This window comes from Chrysochloris asiatica, unplaced genomic scaffold (assembly GCF_000296735.1).
Source record: "Chrysochloris asiatica unplaced genomic scaffold, ChrAsi1.0 scaffold00211, whole genome shotgun sequence".
NCBI classification, from domain to species: domain Eukaryota; kingdom Metazoa; phylum Chordata; class Mammalia; order Afrosoricida; family Chrysochloridae; genus Chrysochloris; species Chrysochloris asiatica.
Genome location: NW_006408729.1, coordinates 1,110,105 through 1,124,604, shown reverse-complemented (window position 1 = coordinate 1,124,604; position 14,500 = coordinate 1,110,105). Strand labels below are relative to the sequence as shown.

General features: G+C 34.3%; 1 protein-coding gene across 1 annotated transcript in view; it reads right to left on the bottom strand.

Annotated features, from left to right (window-relative positions):
- The window catches only part of CENPE (centromere protein E, 312kDa), a 100,245-nt gene that overhangs the window by 67,170 nt on the left and 18,575 nt on the right, over positions 1 to 14,500 (bottom strand). The window contains exons 9-16 of the mRNA XM_006872724.1: positions 13,899 to 13,950; positions 10,820 to 10,907; positions 10,343 to 10,472; positions 8,688 to 8,807; positions 7,685 to 7,843; positions 4,341 to 4,485; positions 3,891 to 3,979; positions 1,918 to 2,085 (exon numbers count right to left, since the gene is read on the bottom strand). Of these exons, the coding sequence (XP_006872786.1) occupies positions 1,918 to 2,085; positions 3,891 to 3,979; positions 4,341 to 4,485; positions 7,685 to 7,843; positions 8,688 to 8,807; positions 10,343 to 10,472; positions 10,820 to 10,907; positions 13,899 to 13,950 (951 nt within the window). The remainder of the gene's footprint in view (positions 1 to 1,917; positions 2,086 to 3,890; positions 3,980 to 4,340; positions 4,486 to 7,684; positions 7,844 to 8,687; positions 8,808 to 10,342; positions 10,473 to 10,819; positions 10,908 to 13,898; positions 13,951 to 14,500) is intronic.

The following is a 14,500-nucleotide window of genomic DNA, read 5'->3' as shown; positions in this document are numbered from 1 at the left end:
AAACCAGATTAAGTAATTCTTGAAGACAGTATAAATTCCCACTGACATTGTTTAAGATGTAATTACTGAACAAAATGAGCAAATATGCTCACAGCTATAATGATCTAAGAATACAATCTGAGCAACAGTTAATCCACTGCTAGAAAACACATTGAAATATATGTATTTCAACTATAATTTTCAGCAGATGAATTGAATATTTAATTTCATAAAACAAAAAACTCCAAGTTGTAAAATTATAGAATTAAAATAGTAGGTGGTTACGATTTCTCTTGCTCCTATATCATGACGAATATTTAATTCTCTTTAAAACTATTTAAGCATCCTATATTATTATGTCTCACTTAAAAATATCTACAACTTAGGTGACTTTTTCACAAAACCCAGAGCAATGAGCATATGTCCTCAGACAGTAATTTAACTTTTACTTATTTTTTAGTTAAACATCACCAAAATGTAGGTTTTTGAACTCACTATACTGCATATGTATAGGCAAATTTTTGTTTAAAATAGAATGTGTAACTGTAAAACTGTCTTTAAACAACACAGATTTTATTACAACATTTTTTTAGGTTATGTAATAAATTTAAATCTAAATTTGTGTCCAATTAAAAGTGAGAAGTTATGTTTCCTCTAAACAGGAACAAAGACTAAGTTAATGGTGTAGGAAAAAAAAAATTATTGCCCAGTTTTATGACTCTCAAGTTCACTGATCTTTTCATAGCATTTTGCCAATATGTGTATTTTAAAACAAGTGAAATGAGACCCTACAGAGAACTTACAGACACTTGTCTCTGGATATACACAGGGGTTTCAAAAAGTTCATGAAAAATTTCATTAGCTTTCAATTTCATTTTTCTCCAAACTTTTTGAAGTCCTGTTATAATACTAAAGAAATAAAAGAATAACTTTAATATTTAGGTAGAATTGAAATAATAACTTTGGCAAAGAATACTTTTTCTCTTTTAAAGAGAAAAAGAGGGTGATATTAAGAAATCATGGCTCTCACTTGGATGTGGGGTGAGGGGTTTCAAGGATCAGTTTGTAGGTCTGATAATAAATACAGAGTCTTGTTTCATGGAAATGAATACACTCAGAAATCCTGCAAAATAACCATTACACTAAATAATCCCCTTAAATATTTTAGACGATTTCTGTCTTCTCAAAATTTAGTAATTTCAGAATTGGACACTATTAATATGTAGCCTAATATTATAAACTTAGAAAATTTAAGTGGTGTTTCAGTTTTTAAAATTCCATTTAAACTATTTATTATTAGCTCTATTAATTTTCACAATAACTCTCATATGAAAAGAAAACAAAATGTGAAAAATCAGGTTTTCCAGCTATTCTAATAATGTTCTAAGTATTTATGACTATACTGCCAAAAGGGGGGAAAAAAAAAATCCATGAACATGTAGCATCCATACATAAAATATTCAGCTAGGTATGAAAATTCTTATTGGTCTCAGGAGGAAATAGTTACACTCTAGACAACATTTCGGGCATGCTCCATAAATTCCATATTGATAATATACAAATTGATAGAAACCATTTCCTTAAGACAAATCTATCAATAGGCAGATCCACTAAACTTTCCCCAAAATGTTTTTCATTCTTTCTTCTCTTGAACACAAGCACAAGTAAAACAAATATGATTTTAACTATTTAAAAAAATTAAATAAATTTAATATCTACCAGATTCTCTAAATTATATTTACGTATGAAAAGTGGTTGGATCCTTAATATCTCTATTAAGTATATATAGAAATATATACTTAATATCTCTTTTAAGTATATATAGAAATATATACTTAATATCTCTTTTAAGTATATATAGAAATATATAGTTTTATAAGTATGATTTTCTTTTCCAAGCCCAGTTTTAGTTTCGTTTCCCATTTCCATATCCCTTACCTCTTGATCTTTTTTGGTTTTTCTCTCTAGAGCCTCAAATTCATCTAAATCATTCTTTTCTTTTAATTTCAATTCCATTTCTTCCTTTTCTCTTCTTAGTTGTTCATAGTCTAACACCAGACTATCATAGTTAGTACGGAGTGAGTTCAACTCACTTTCTAACATTTCCTGTTATAAACAAAAACAGATTTTCAATTCAAATCAGAAGTAATACAAACACTACAATCTCATTCTCTTAACTAAAATTTGAAGTAGTCAAATAATCAATGTAATGTCAAATCATTTGTGGCTCATGTCATTGTTTCAATAACTTTTTAATGGTCTAGCTTGATCCACAGTAAATTCATGGGTATATATATATTGTGTGTATGTGTGTATATATATTTTAACTAGAAAATTTAGAACAAAAAAGTGAATGTAAACAAGAGCTCTGACTGAGATAGTTCAACTGGGCAGGTTGGTGCATATTGGATCTCATTTGGCCAAAGATCCTTACGATCCTTTCTCTGGATTAGTGTGATCTATAATAAATCTGATAATTTAATTTCATAGTTGTCCATTTCCTGTTTTATTTCTTAGATGCCTCTGAATTAAGGAAGAGAAATAGAAGTATTACTTACTGGATTCTAACACTCTAATGTCTGCTATGTTTTACCACACTTAAAAAGGCTGTTTCTACTTTCTATGCTATTATGAGAAAGAGGTAAACTATGGGCTAAAACAAAACAAAAAATAACACTAGGGATTTAAGGGGGCAGTGACTCTATAGGATAAGCACTGGACTTCAAACTAAAATGTCGGTGGTTTGAGTCCATCAGCCACTCCACAGAAGATGAGGGTTTCTGCTCCTGCAAAGATTTACAACCTCAGAAACTCTAGAGAGGGTCACTGTGAGTTCGTACTGACTCAACAGCACTTAACAGGGATTTATAACATTTCTAGAGCATATATTAAGAAAAGACTTCTAAAATATGATTTAGAGGCATAAAAGTGCTTGTAAAGCATAGCAATTGTGAGTTGCTCATAATGTGGGCTGCTCATCTCACAGTCAGCAGTTCCAAACTACCATCTGTTCTATAGGAGAAAGATGAGGCTTTCTGCTCCCATAAAGATTTACAGCTTCAGAAACTCTGTATAGGGTCACTATGAGTCGGTGCCGACTCCATGGCACTTAACCACAACCAACAAATACTTTATAGTGATGCATTAATAATAATTTTAGTAAAAATAATTATTAAGAAGCACTGCATTTTATTCTAAAATTAAGTTCTAATAAATTATAAATAATCTAAATTTACTGAAAGATTCTCAACATATTCCTATTTCGTCTCAGAGTTGATAAGACTACATATGATTTATTACCTTTATTATCAATATTATTTAGTAATATTATCCTTTTCTAATGTTTAAGCCTACTACTTAATAACTGAGAATTCCGACGCTTGAAAATCAGTCTTTTCATTCTTCTGGGATTGCCCAAGTCCAAACAGAAATTTTAAAATCATAACAGATTAGAATTGGAACCTGATGGAGAAGAACCAGAAGCACAGCTTTACCTAATAACATACACCTACTTTATTAAGGTGCTCTGGTAGCTTAGTGGTTATGAACTGGGATGCTAACCTCAAGGTCAGCAGTTCGAAACTACCAGCTGTTCTGCGGGAGAAAGATGAGACTTTCTGCTCCCGCAAAGATTTACAGCCTCAGAAACTCTGTACAGGGTCTCTATGAGTTGGAACTGACTCCACGGCACATAACCACCACCACCACCACTTTATTAAATTGTACTCTCCCTCTGGATACTGCATGGTTATCATCTAGGTGTGTAAAGAGCAGAGAAACCTTAACTGCAACCAAAACTGCGTCTGAAATTACATCATACCTAGTAATGTAGGACAACAGTTGAACTCCAGTAATAACGGAGTTTAAAAAAGAATAAAAAGAATAATGTTCTGTAAAATAGATTAAATTACCTGACTTAGAAGCGTTGTTGCTGGATTCCACTCTGTCTCAGTTATTGTATCGAGAGTGTTACTGAAAACATCAGCCTCTGAACAGAGTGCTATAATTAGGGGAAAAAGACACATATCCTTAAACACATTGAAGTTTCCTAAAGACAAGTTACCAAACAATACTCTGATAAGAAGAAATAAGAAGTTCAAATTAGCTAATATATGCTCTGAATATGAATGCCAAAATTAATACTAATAATAGATGCAATCATTTGCATTACTGTATAAATTAAAATCACTGACTGGCATTAGGATCCTTAATATATTATAGGCAATAATGACAAATATCTGAATTTGATACCTGATAGCTGTAAATAAAATTTCAAATGCTTCTAGACGATAAACCATAAAGTTTCTCTTTATAGGGTTGCTTTCATAATGAAAAGACCTTCCACTTGAAAAAGTACTCACATTCATCAATTTCTCCTAGTACAGTTATAGCAGACTTGCGTGCTTTGGGTGCTATATTTGTCATATTAAATTCATTTACAAAGTTTGAATCCTTCATTTTGTTGTTTTTGCCAACACACCATGTAACTCTTCGCTTTTTTTTAGCCTACAGAAAGAAATCAAAATTATTTCACAAAGGATCTGGTCTTAAGCATAATAAAACAAAAGAATTAGTCTCTGTTTTTAAAACCTAGTGACTTAATAGTATTGTTTCTAAGTCCAGGAGTCCCTGGGGAGCACAGTTAAGTGATCAACTACTAACCAAAAATTTGGCTGTTCAAACACACTCAGAAGTGTCCCAAAAGACATGTCTGGCAATCTGCTTCAGAAAGGTCACAGTGTTGAAAACCCCTATGGAACAATTCTACTCTGCACATGGGCAATTAACACTCACACCACCACCTTATTAATCTAAGGTCACTCAATTCATAACGACCCTATATAAGGTTCCTGAGACTATAAATCTTTATGGGAGCAGACACAGTCTTGTCTGTCTCCCAAGAAGCATCAGGTGGGTTTGAACTGTCCAACCTTGTGACTAACAGCCCAGACCTAACCCACAGCACCACCATGGCTCCTAGGAAAGTCCAGTCATATATAAATCCTTGATTCCACAAGGGCCTTCAGTTCCACCACAGCCATCCCCTCCAAAGTCACACCTGAATCTTCTTATCCAAAACCCATTAACCTAGACCTACTCTTATTATAGAGTCCTGGTGTGGTGCTGTTGGCTAATGTGTTGTTTGAACTTCAAGGTAGGTGGTTCAAGCTCACCAGTTGCTCCTTGAAAACCCTATATAGGGTTGCTATGGGTCAGAATCGATTTGACGGCACTTAACAACAACAACAACAACAACACTCTTATTTAATCCCACTATAGCTACTTACAGTAACAGAGACTTCTATTTGCTTGTCCCATGAATTTCTTCCTGCCAGCTCTCTCTTGGATCTTATCCTCTTAGACTTCATTATCACTATTTTAATCACCCTTTTGGGTCAATAACCTCAGCTTATTTGAACCCTTCTTTGTCACTCACATCTATCCCATACATCATATACTCAGATGAATAATGCTGCCTTCTCTGGAACAACTAAGAAGATTGAGTTGCCAGCAACAACCTATTTCTCAATGTTGCCTAAAGACAGTTCACTCCTTCTTAGCTTCTTTTCCATTCTCTGGATTCTAGACTATTTATTTCAAACCCTCAACATCTCTGTAAACTTCTGACTCTACTATCTTCTGCCACCACAGCAGAAAAATTAAACTGATTTTCCAAAACAACTCTCACAATCCTAAATATACAGAAGTATTACTTACACTCATGTTTACATTCATGTTAACATTGAACACACTACTACTCAAACTGACAGCTTTCTTTTTTTTTAACACATTAAAGAAGTCTTGTACAGTGGATGTGCCTAACGAACATGTCGTTTGATTTATTGACTCCTGTTGTTTCCATGAAGGTTGATGATTGTAGAGCAAAGTAAAATGAGTCTGACAACTCCAATCTTTTCTCCATTTTATTTATTGGTCCAGCTCTGAGGATTTTTTTGTTTTCGTTAGATTGAAGTACAATCCATACTGAAGCCTGTCTTCTTTGAACTTCACCAGTAAGATTTTAAGTCTTCTTCAATACCAGCAAATAAGGTTGTGTCATCTGCATATTGCAGGTTTCTACTGAGTCTTCCTCCAATTCTGATACCAATTTCTTCATATAACACAGCTTTTCATATTATTTGATTGGCATACAAACGGAATAAACATGGTGAAAGGAAACAACCCTGCTGTAGAACTTTCCTGATTTTAACCATTCAATATCCCCTTGTTCTGTTTGAATGACTGCCTCTTAGTCTATGAATAGGTTCCTGAGAAGCACAATGAAGTGTTCCAGAATATCCATTCTTCACAATGTTATCCATAGTTTGTCATGATCTACAGAGTCGAAAGTCTTTGCATACTCAATAAAGCACAAGTATTATCTACTTTCAGCCAAGATACAGTGACACTAGCAATAATATTGCTAGTTGCTTGTCCTATTCTGAATCCACCTTGGATTTTCTGGCAGTTCTCTATCGATGTACTATTGTAACCATTTTTTAATTATCTTAAGCAAAATTTTTACTTGCATGTGGTATTGATGACATTATTTGATGATTTTCGCATTCTTTTGAGTCACTGTTCTTTGGAATGGACATAAATATAGATCTCTTTGAATTGTTTGGTCTTCCAACTACCATCTACTTTGGCATAGATGAGTGAGTGCCTCTAGTGCTGCATCTGTTTGTTGAAAGATTTAAATCGGTACTCCATAAGTTCCTGGAGCCTTGTATTTTTGTCAATACCCTTAAGTACAGCTTGAACTTCTTCCTTTAGGACCACTGGTTCTTGATCATATGCTACCTCTAGAAGTAATTGAACATTGTCCATTTCTTCTTATACAATGACTGTGTATTCCTTACATCTGTTTAGATGCTTTCTGCATCATTCAATATTTTGCCCAAGATAGTGGTAGTGATTATGTGCCGGTTAGTCGGTTTGGATTCATAGTGATCCTGTATATGATTTCCGTGGTTGTAAATCTTTATGGGAGTAGAAAGCCTTATCTTTCTCCCGCAAAGCAACTGGTAGATTAGAACTGCTGACCTTGTGGTTAGCAGCCTACCTCTTAAATCCCTATGCTACCAGCGCTATTTATTAGAACCTTTCAATAATATAAGTCAAGGCTTGAATTTTTTTCTTCCATTATTTCAGCTTGAGAAATATTGAACACTAGGAAATGACAAACACAACTCAAATCCAGAAAGCCTAGCTGTAAAGGCCATCCTCTTAACAAGACACCATAGAGAGAAAAACAAAAATCTATTGACTAAATTAAACCCTGACTCTACTAAGGAACAACAGAAAAGCAAAATGGAATTCCAGAATTTTGATCACTCAGTTAAGCTATATTCTAGATCAATGTTCTTTATGTTAAGATTTGTTTACCTTAAAAAGAAAAATATTCCCAGATGTCCTAGAGACCAGTGGTTCCCAATGATTTTCATTAGAATTTCTTAAGAACCAATTACAAACAGAATTTTTGGTTATAATTGAAACTTTTTGAATTAGAATCGCTACATGTGTGATTCATATTTCTAATAAACTGATTAGGTACTTTTGATGAATAGGTAAACACACAAAATATTTTGGGCTTCTTAAATATACTGTATCAAAAAATCAGAAGCATAATTAAATATAGCTATCACGATATCAATTTTATTCTTTTTATACCAAGTATAAGTTGTTATCTTTTATATTTTACCTTTAATTCCTGGTGTGATGTGAGGGAAGAAGAGGTTACTAGCATTTGTGTTAGATTTTGAATTTTTTCTATTTGTACTTTTTGAAGCAAGTCTTTTTCTTCCAAAAGTTGGGCCAGTTGGTCTTTCTCCATTGCCTGAGCCCGAGTCTCTGAAGAAACCTATAGGATGTAAGTTTTAGTTATGTTAATGATACTGAATTTGTATATGAAGTTTGATAATTACAGTTTTATTGAAACAAAATATGTTTACCTCTAGAATACCAATATGCAGTTACCACAATCAATAATTTCTCAATCTTTAAGTAGAATATGTATTTCTTCTCACACCACTATTCCATATGCCATTTAAAATATTATTGACAAAGTTGTTGAGGCAATTCTAATTATTAATTGATAAGAACATATGGAAACTGACGAAGGTCTTAAAAAAAAAGATTGAACACCAAAACAAAGCTAGAAATGTTCTTAACCTTAAGACTAACAATTGATATTTCAGCTCATTTTTAAAAGAGATCATTAACTACAATTTTTACAAAATATGGGACCATAGAGTTAAAATAAACAAATTAGAATGGCAAGTCATTATGCCATACTATTAAGACTGTTATCTTTGGATTAGAAAAAGAATTCAAGATAATGTGAAAATTCAGAATATACAGTTAACTAATTATACATGTTTTCTCCTTTTATCTAGTTCCATGTTTTGTGATAAGAAAAAAATTAAAATATCTTTGCTGAAGCATCAAAATTTTACCTTTGTAAATGAAAAACAGAATGTAAAATAATTTTAATAAACGAAATCATTTAGTTTGTACTAATTTAAACTACTATCCCCAAAGTCTGACATAAATGCTTCCTCTAATCTGAGTTAATTTCTTTTTAGCTGAAAAGAATTTATTTTAGCATCCAGTGTTGATACATTAAGAGTCTCTGGGCATTTGGCAGACCTCAACTCTAAATCTGTCCCTACTATGCTTTACTGAAATACGTGGCTCATACATACCTCCTCTAATTGTTTTTTAAGATCCATTATTTCTTTTCTGTATCTTTTCAGGAGCGCTTCATCACTTGATACCTCATTAACATAAGGAGTGTTTTTCATATATTTAGCAGTGCTGGCAAACTGGGGAAAATTGACAAGATTGTTAAGTGTTCAACATAAAAAGAAGAAAAAAAAAATTAGTTTAAGGTAATAGTACTGGAGAATAGGTCTGGTCTTCAGTGTTTTTAAGTGCCGTGGAGTCGATTCCCACCCATAGCAACCCTGTATAAGGTTTCTAAGAAGAAGCTGGTGAGCTTGAACTGCCGACCTTGCAGTTCAAACGGCTTTGCAGTCTGGCTCATTAACCCACAGCGCCACACCAAGACTCCCTGGTCTTCCCTATAAGACTCTAAATCCTTGACGCTAAAGACTATTTTCTATATTTATATCTCTGATAATACCTTGATCCAATGTTGAAGAACTTTTAAAGGAATGTTTCTCAGAGTATGAGCATAAGAAGTGACTTTAAGTAAGTACTTGGAGGTGAATATTAAATAATGACAAATTTTAGTTGAGAGGCTATTCTATTGAAATTTCTTTTATCCCTTTTTAAAAACAAACAGAAAATACAGCTCTTAGGTTCAGAGCATTTGGCAGTCAACAGTTAAATAACAAGAATTTAAGAATTATTTTGTTACACTTACATATGTGCACACTTTTTTTGGTTATCTATTTGGATACATGCACACACACACATATATATGTACGATATGTTTTTGTCAAAATAATGTGTGTGAATAGTGTATATATTTGTGGAAAATGTGTATATACACATACATACCTGATGGTGCTGTAGAGTAAGCACAGGACTGCTAGCCACAAGGTTGGTAGCTTAAACCTTATAGCTGCTCCATGGGAGAAAGACAAGGTTTTCTGTTCCCGTAAAGCTTTACAATCTCTATGAGTTACAATTAACTGAATGGTAGTGTGTCTGGTTTTTGGTATATGGCAAGTGATACTATCTAATTAATGGTAATAATATAAAGTTATCTTTTCAAATAAATTCAGTTTAAAAAAGTGAGTTATTTAAAAAATATATATATAAAGTCAACTCAGAAAGCCATACTTGAACATAGCAAAAAAATGTGCAAGTGAGATACAAATGATTGGAACTTGGAAAAATTAAGGAACACTACTTAGTTAGCAATACATCAATTTTATAATACGTATGCTAAATTAATTTTAAAACAAAATAAACTAAGCCTAATTTTGCTGTTGCTGTGTGTCCAGTTGGTTCTGACTCATAGGGACCCTGTGCTGAGTCTCCGAGGCTGTTAATACTTTACAGGAGCAGAAAGTCTCATCTTTCTCCTATAGAGCGGCTATGTATCTCTAGTAGCGGCTATGCTACTAGAGCTCCTTCAACTTAATTTTGTTGTTGTTGTTAGGTGCCATTGAGTCGATTCTGACTCATAGCATCCCTGTAATGGGTTTCCGAGGAGTGGCTGGTGAGTTTGAACTACTGACCTTGCTGTTCAAACCAATCTTGCATTCATTCCAGTACTTATCCTACAGTGTGCCTGCCACCTCGGAAATCCCAGGCTTAATATTAGTAGGCACTTTTTTTGCCTTAAGTTAATCACCCCAAACTAATGTGACATAAAAATCAAACCTACCTGCAGAGTAGTAAGGGTTTCATCAAAGGACACTGGAGTAATAGTGCAGATAATGCGTGTTTTCGCATTTCCTCCCAAGGAATTCTGGAGAATTCGTGTTAATTTGCTATCTCGATAATTTATGAAGCCACTTATTGAGAAATGGGTTTGGGAAGTAAAAGTAAAGAATTTTAATATAACAAAAGTGGTTGCTTTTTAATGTTTATTTTAGCTACAATTTAAAAAATTAATTATTTATAGGTTACATGAGGCAGTCCATAATGACTATGTAAAACAGACAGTAAATTCAATAGGTTAACAGTCATATGTATAAGAAGCCATGCATGCTCATATCACAAACAGTTTTGAATATATGGAAGAAATCAGTATTTTTATTTAGAGTGCCACTAAGATGTTAAAAGTTTCAACCTAATTTTCAAAAATTAAATAAAAAACTTAAGCATTGATAAAAAAAAGTATAGAGTGGGATAAACTTACCCAACTTGTCCATCACTCAGTTTCTTGATCACTTGCCCCAAGATAAATAAGCTTCGATTTATATTACAGCCTTCCTTGAGTCGCACACCTGAATTTATTAAATAAATATTACAACTAACCTTTGTACTGCATGAAGAACTTACTTATCATTAAGTTATGAGAAAAATGAGAAATTCAAAAGTCAGATGCTAAAGTCTATGTTTTGGATTGGACCTCAGCCTATACTTAACATCACTGGTAGAAGGAGTGCTCTCCTTATTCCTCCCACTTGTTAAATCAGAAAGGGTTGTTACCTCAGAGAAGTAGCAAAAATAAGAGGGCTATGAAAACAAAGACAGGTGGGGGGAAAAAGTCTATTTTCTAAAGTAGCCTAACTCTCACATTCAAATAAATTTTTTACCCAATTTTTACGATATAGGCAACCATGGACTTTAATTTCTTATTTTTATAGGGTAATTACACGGGTAAAATGTAAAATGTTTTCTTAAAAAAAGGTACACTCTCGAAAAATCTCCCTCTCACTTTATCCCCATTCAATTAGTTCCCATTTCTCCACCTGGAAGCCACTATTTTCTGTTTATTCTTACAGAGATTTAAAAAATACAAGTCAATATATATTAACTGCCACTTTCCTTATTTTACATGGAAGATCGGCTGTTTGCACCCACCTGTTGCTCCACAGAAGAAAGATGTGAAAGTTGGTTTCACAAAAGATTGTTGTTGTTAAGTACCATTGAGTCAATTCTGACCCATAGGGTTTCTGAGGAGCAGCTGGTGAGCTTAAACTACTGACCTTGCAGTTCAAACGGCTTTGAAGTCTAGTGCATTAACCTACAGCTCCACACCAATACTATAGCCTTTAAAATGTGATGGGGCAGTCCTACTCTGGAGTCACTATGATTTGGAATTCACTGGGCAATACTGAGTTTTTAGGTTTTCCCTTTTTATTCAAATAGTAACAGTCTACACATAGCACTCAGGGACTGCAGTGGCTCTACAGGATAAGCACTGGACTGCAAACCACAAGGTTGCCAGTTCAATTCCACCAGAAGTTCCCTGGGAGAAAGATGAGACTTTCTGCTCCTGTTAAGGTTTAGAGCCTCAGAAACCCTATACTGGCTTGCTATTAGTTGGAACTGACTCAACATCATGTGACAACAAAATATATACCTTTCTGGACTTTGCTTTTTTTCTTAACTTAGTAACCTATCTTTGAAAATTTTCCTTACCAGTAAAAAAGGGGATAATTCCATTATTTTCAGCAAAATAAAATTCCATTGTATAGATGTTTTAGAATATATTTATCCAGCCCCCTTTGGATGCACACATAGATTTTCAATTTATCAACTTTAAAAAAAAAACAAGTCCTAAAATAATTCTGAACAGATGTTATTTCACAGAGTCTTGATGAGGCGCTGTGGGTTAATGCACCAGACTGCAAAGCTGTTTAAAAACTGCAAGGTTGGCAGTTCAAGCTCACCAGCTGCTCCTCGGAAATCCTATACAGGGTCACCAAGGGTCGGAACTGATAGAACTTACCAATGATAGTCAACTACTGTAATAGTACTGCTTAACAAATCACCTTAAATGAAAAGCATTCATTTCTTGTTTAAGGTCTGAAGACTTGTTAATCTGCTGGATATTGGTCAGGTTCTATTTCTGACTGCAGGATGAGTTTAGATTGGCTTTAAGCAATCTCTCATCTTCTTTGGATCAGTAAGTAGTTCTTCTTGTGGCCAATGGAAGGAGCATAAATGTGAGCTAAAATACTCAGGCAAACTCTTTGCCCAGTTTTCTGTTGTTTTTTCCTCTTTTTTTAATTAGTATATAGGAACTCTTAGTATATTAAAAGAGATTAGCCCCTTGACTATAATATAAGCTGCATGCTTTTTGTTTGTCATTTTTCTTTGCCATGTGGTCTTTGCCACACAGAAGTTTTTTAATTTTGGTGTACTCAAATGTATCAAGCCTTTAAACCTTTTGAACTTGTTAGAAAGGTCTTCCTCACTGCAAGTTATCTTCCAGCAACTTTTTTTTTTAAGCAATAATTTCATGTTTTCTGTGGAAGTTTACATAGCAAATTAGGTTCCAATTTAACAATTTCTATACATATTCTATATATTCTATATAAATGCATGATGTTGTTGTTCTGCCGTCAAGTCATTTCTGACCAATAGCAACCCTGTATAGGGTTTCTGAGGAGCAGCTGGTGAGCTTGAACCGCCAACCTTGCAGTTCAAACAGCTTGGCAGTCTGGCGCATGATAGAATTCGGCAGTATCAGTGATTTCTTCATTTCAAATACCTTCTTTAGACAGCATAAGAGATGACTATACAGATGGATCTCATTACACTCATTATTTCATTGCAATAATTACAATCTCCTCTGTGTATCATATCAATCAACAGTATTTGCATCTAATCCCTCTGTTTTTTTTGGGGGGGTGTACAACAAAACACTCAGGAACATATAATCATTTAAACAACCAAAGGGCACATTCTGCAAACCTGCCTCCTGGCCGCATGCACATAGCCTTTCCTTTTCTATGAGTCTAGAGTCCTCAGCTGCTCTATTTCTCCATGTCCTCATCTCTGTCTCCATCTGTGGTGTCACTACCTCTCTGGATAGGGTCCCACGTACTGCTTCTGCTCTTCCGTCTTGATTGTCCTAGGGTCCTATGTAACTACTCCCCTCTTTTTGTTACAAAATTCATACCTTTACTGTTTTAACAGTTGCAATTAGTCATGATATTATTACTCACTATTGGATCATAAGACTCTTATCTTCATATCTTTTCACCATTTTAGGTTGCCAATGTCTAAGTTGCCCATTCCTATCAACCCTGTATACAGAGGGGATTGGATTGATACTTCATGTGAAGACTCCTTCCTTCTCAGTTGGTATTTTGAGCTACTACATCCATAAGTATAGGTCAAGTTCATAAAATTGTTATGCTGAAACCTTTTATCAGCAAATTATTATTATCAGTTTCTAAAATGCCTGACAGTACTTTTTATCTGGTATTAAAAGAACAGGTTGACAATCAATAAGACTAACACATTTCATGGGTTTTCATTACCTTCAGCTCCTGTTTGAGCAGCTCTTTCACTGCCAGCAAGATCTACCAAATTCTGTAAAATAGATGAAGATCATCTTTAATGATAAAAGCTGAACTTTGAAGACATTTTTAATACATGGTATACCTGACTATCTCATCTGTCTCCCAACCCGCTCTTTAGGCTCTTTCAAACCGGGCTCTTCTTCATTATGTATCACACATAATGCAGGCAAAGTAGGTTTTCTATTCCCTATATGAAGTCAAACCAATGTCTTAGTTTATGGAGAGGTTTCTCCATACTACTCCCAAAATGCTCTATCCTGTCCCTCCCTCTTCGAACACACTTTAACTTATCCATAATAAAGTTATCATTATATTTCTTGTCATTTTCTCTTTAAACAAACTACCTACTGTAAAATGAAAGCTCCTCGAGAATAGGGGCCTTATTTCTCTAGTTCACTGTTGTATCCCCAGCACTTAACACACTGCCTGGTTCCCATTGCCTTTGTTTTGTGCCGTGGAGTCGGATCCGACTCATAGTGACCCTGTACAGGGTTTCCGAGGCTGTAAATCTTTATGGGAGCAGAAAGCCTCATCTTTCTCCCGCGGAACAGCTGGTAGTT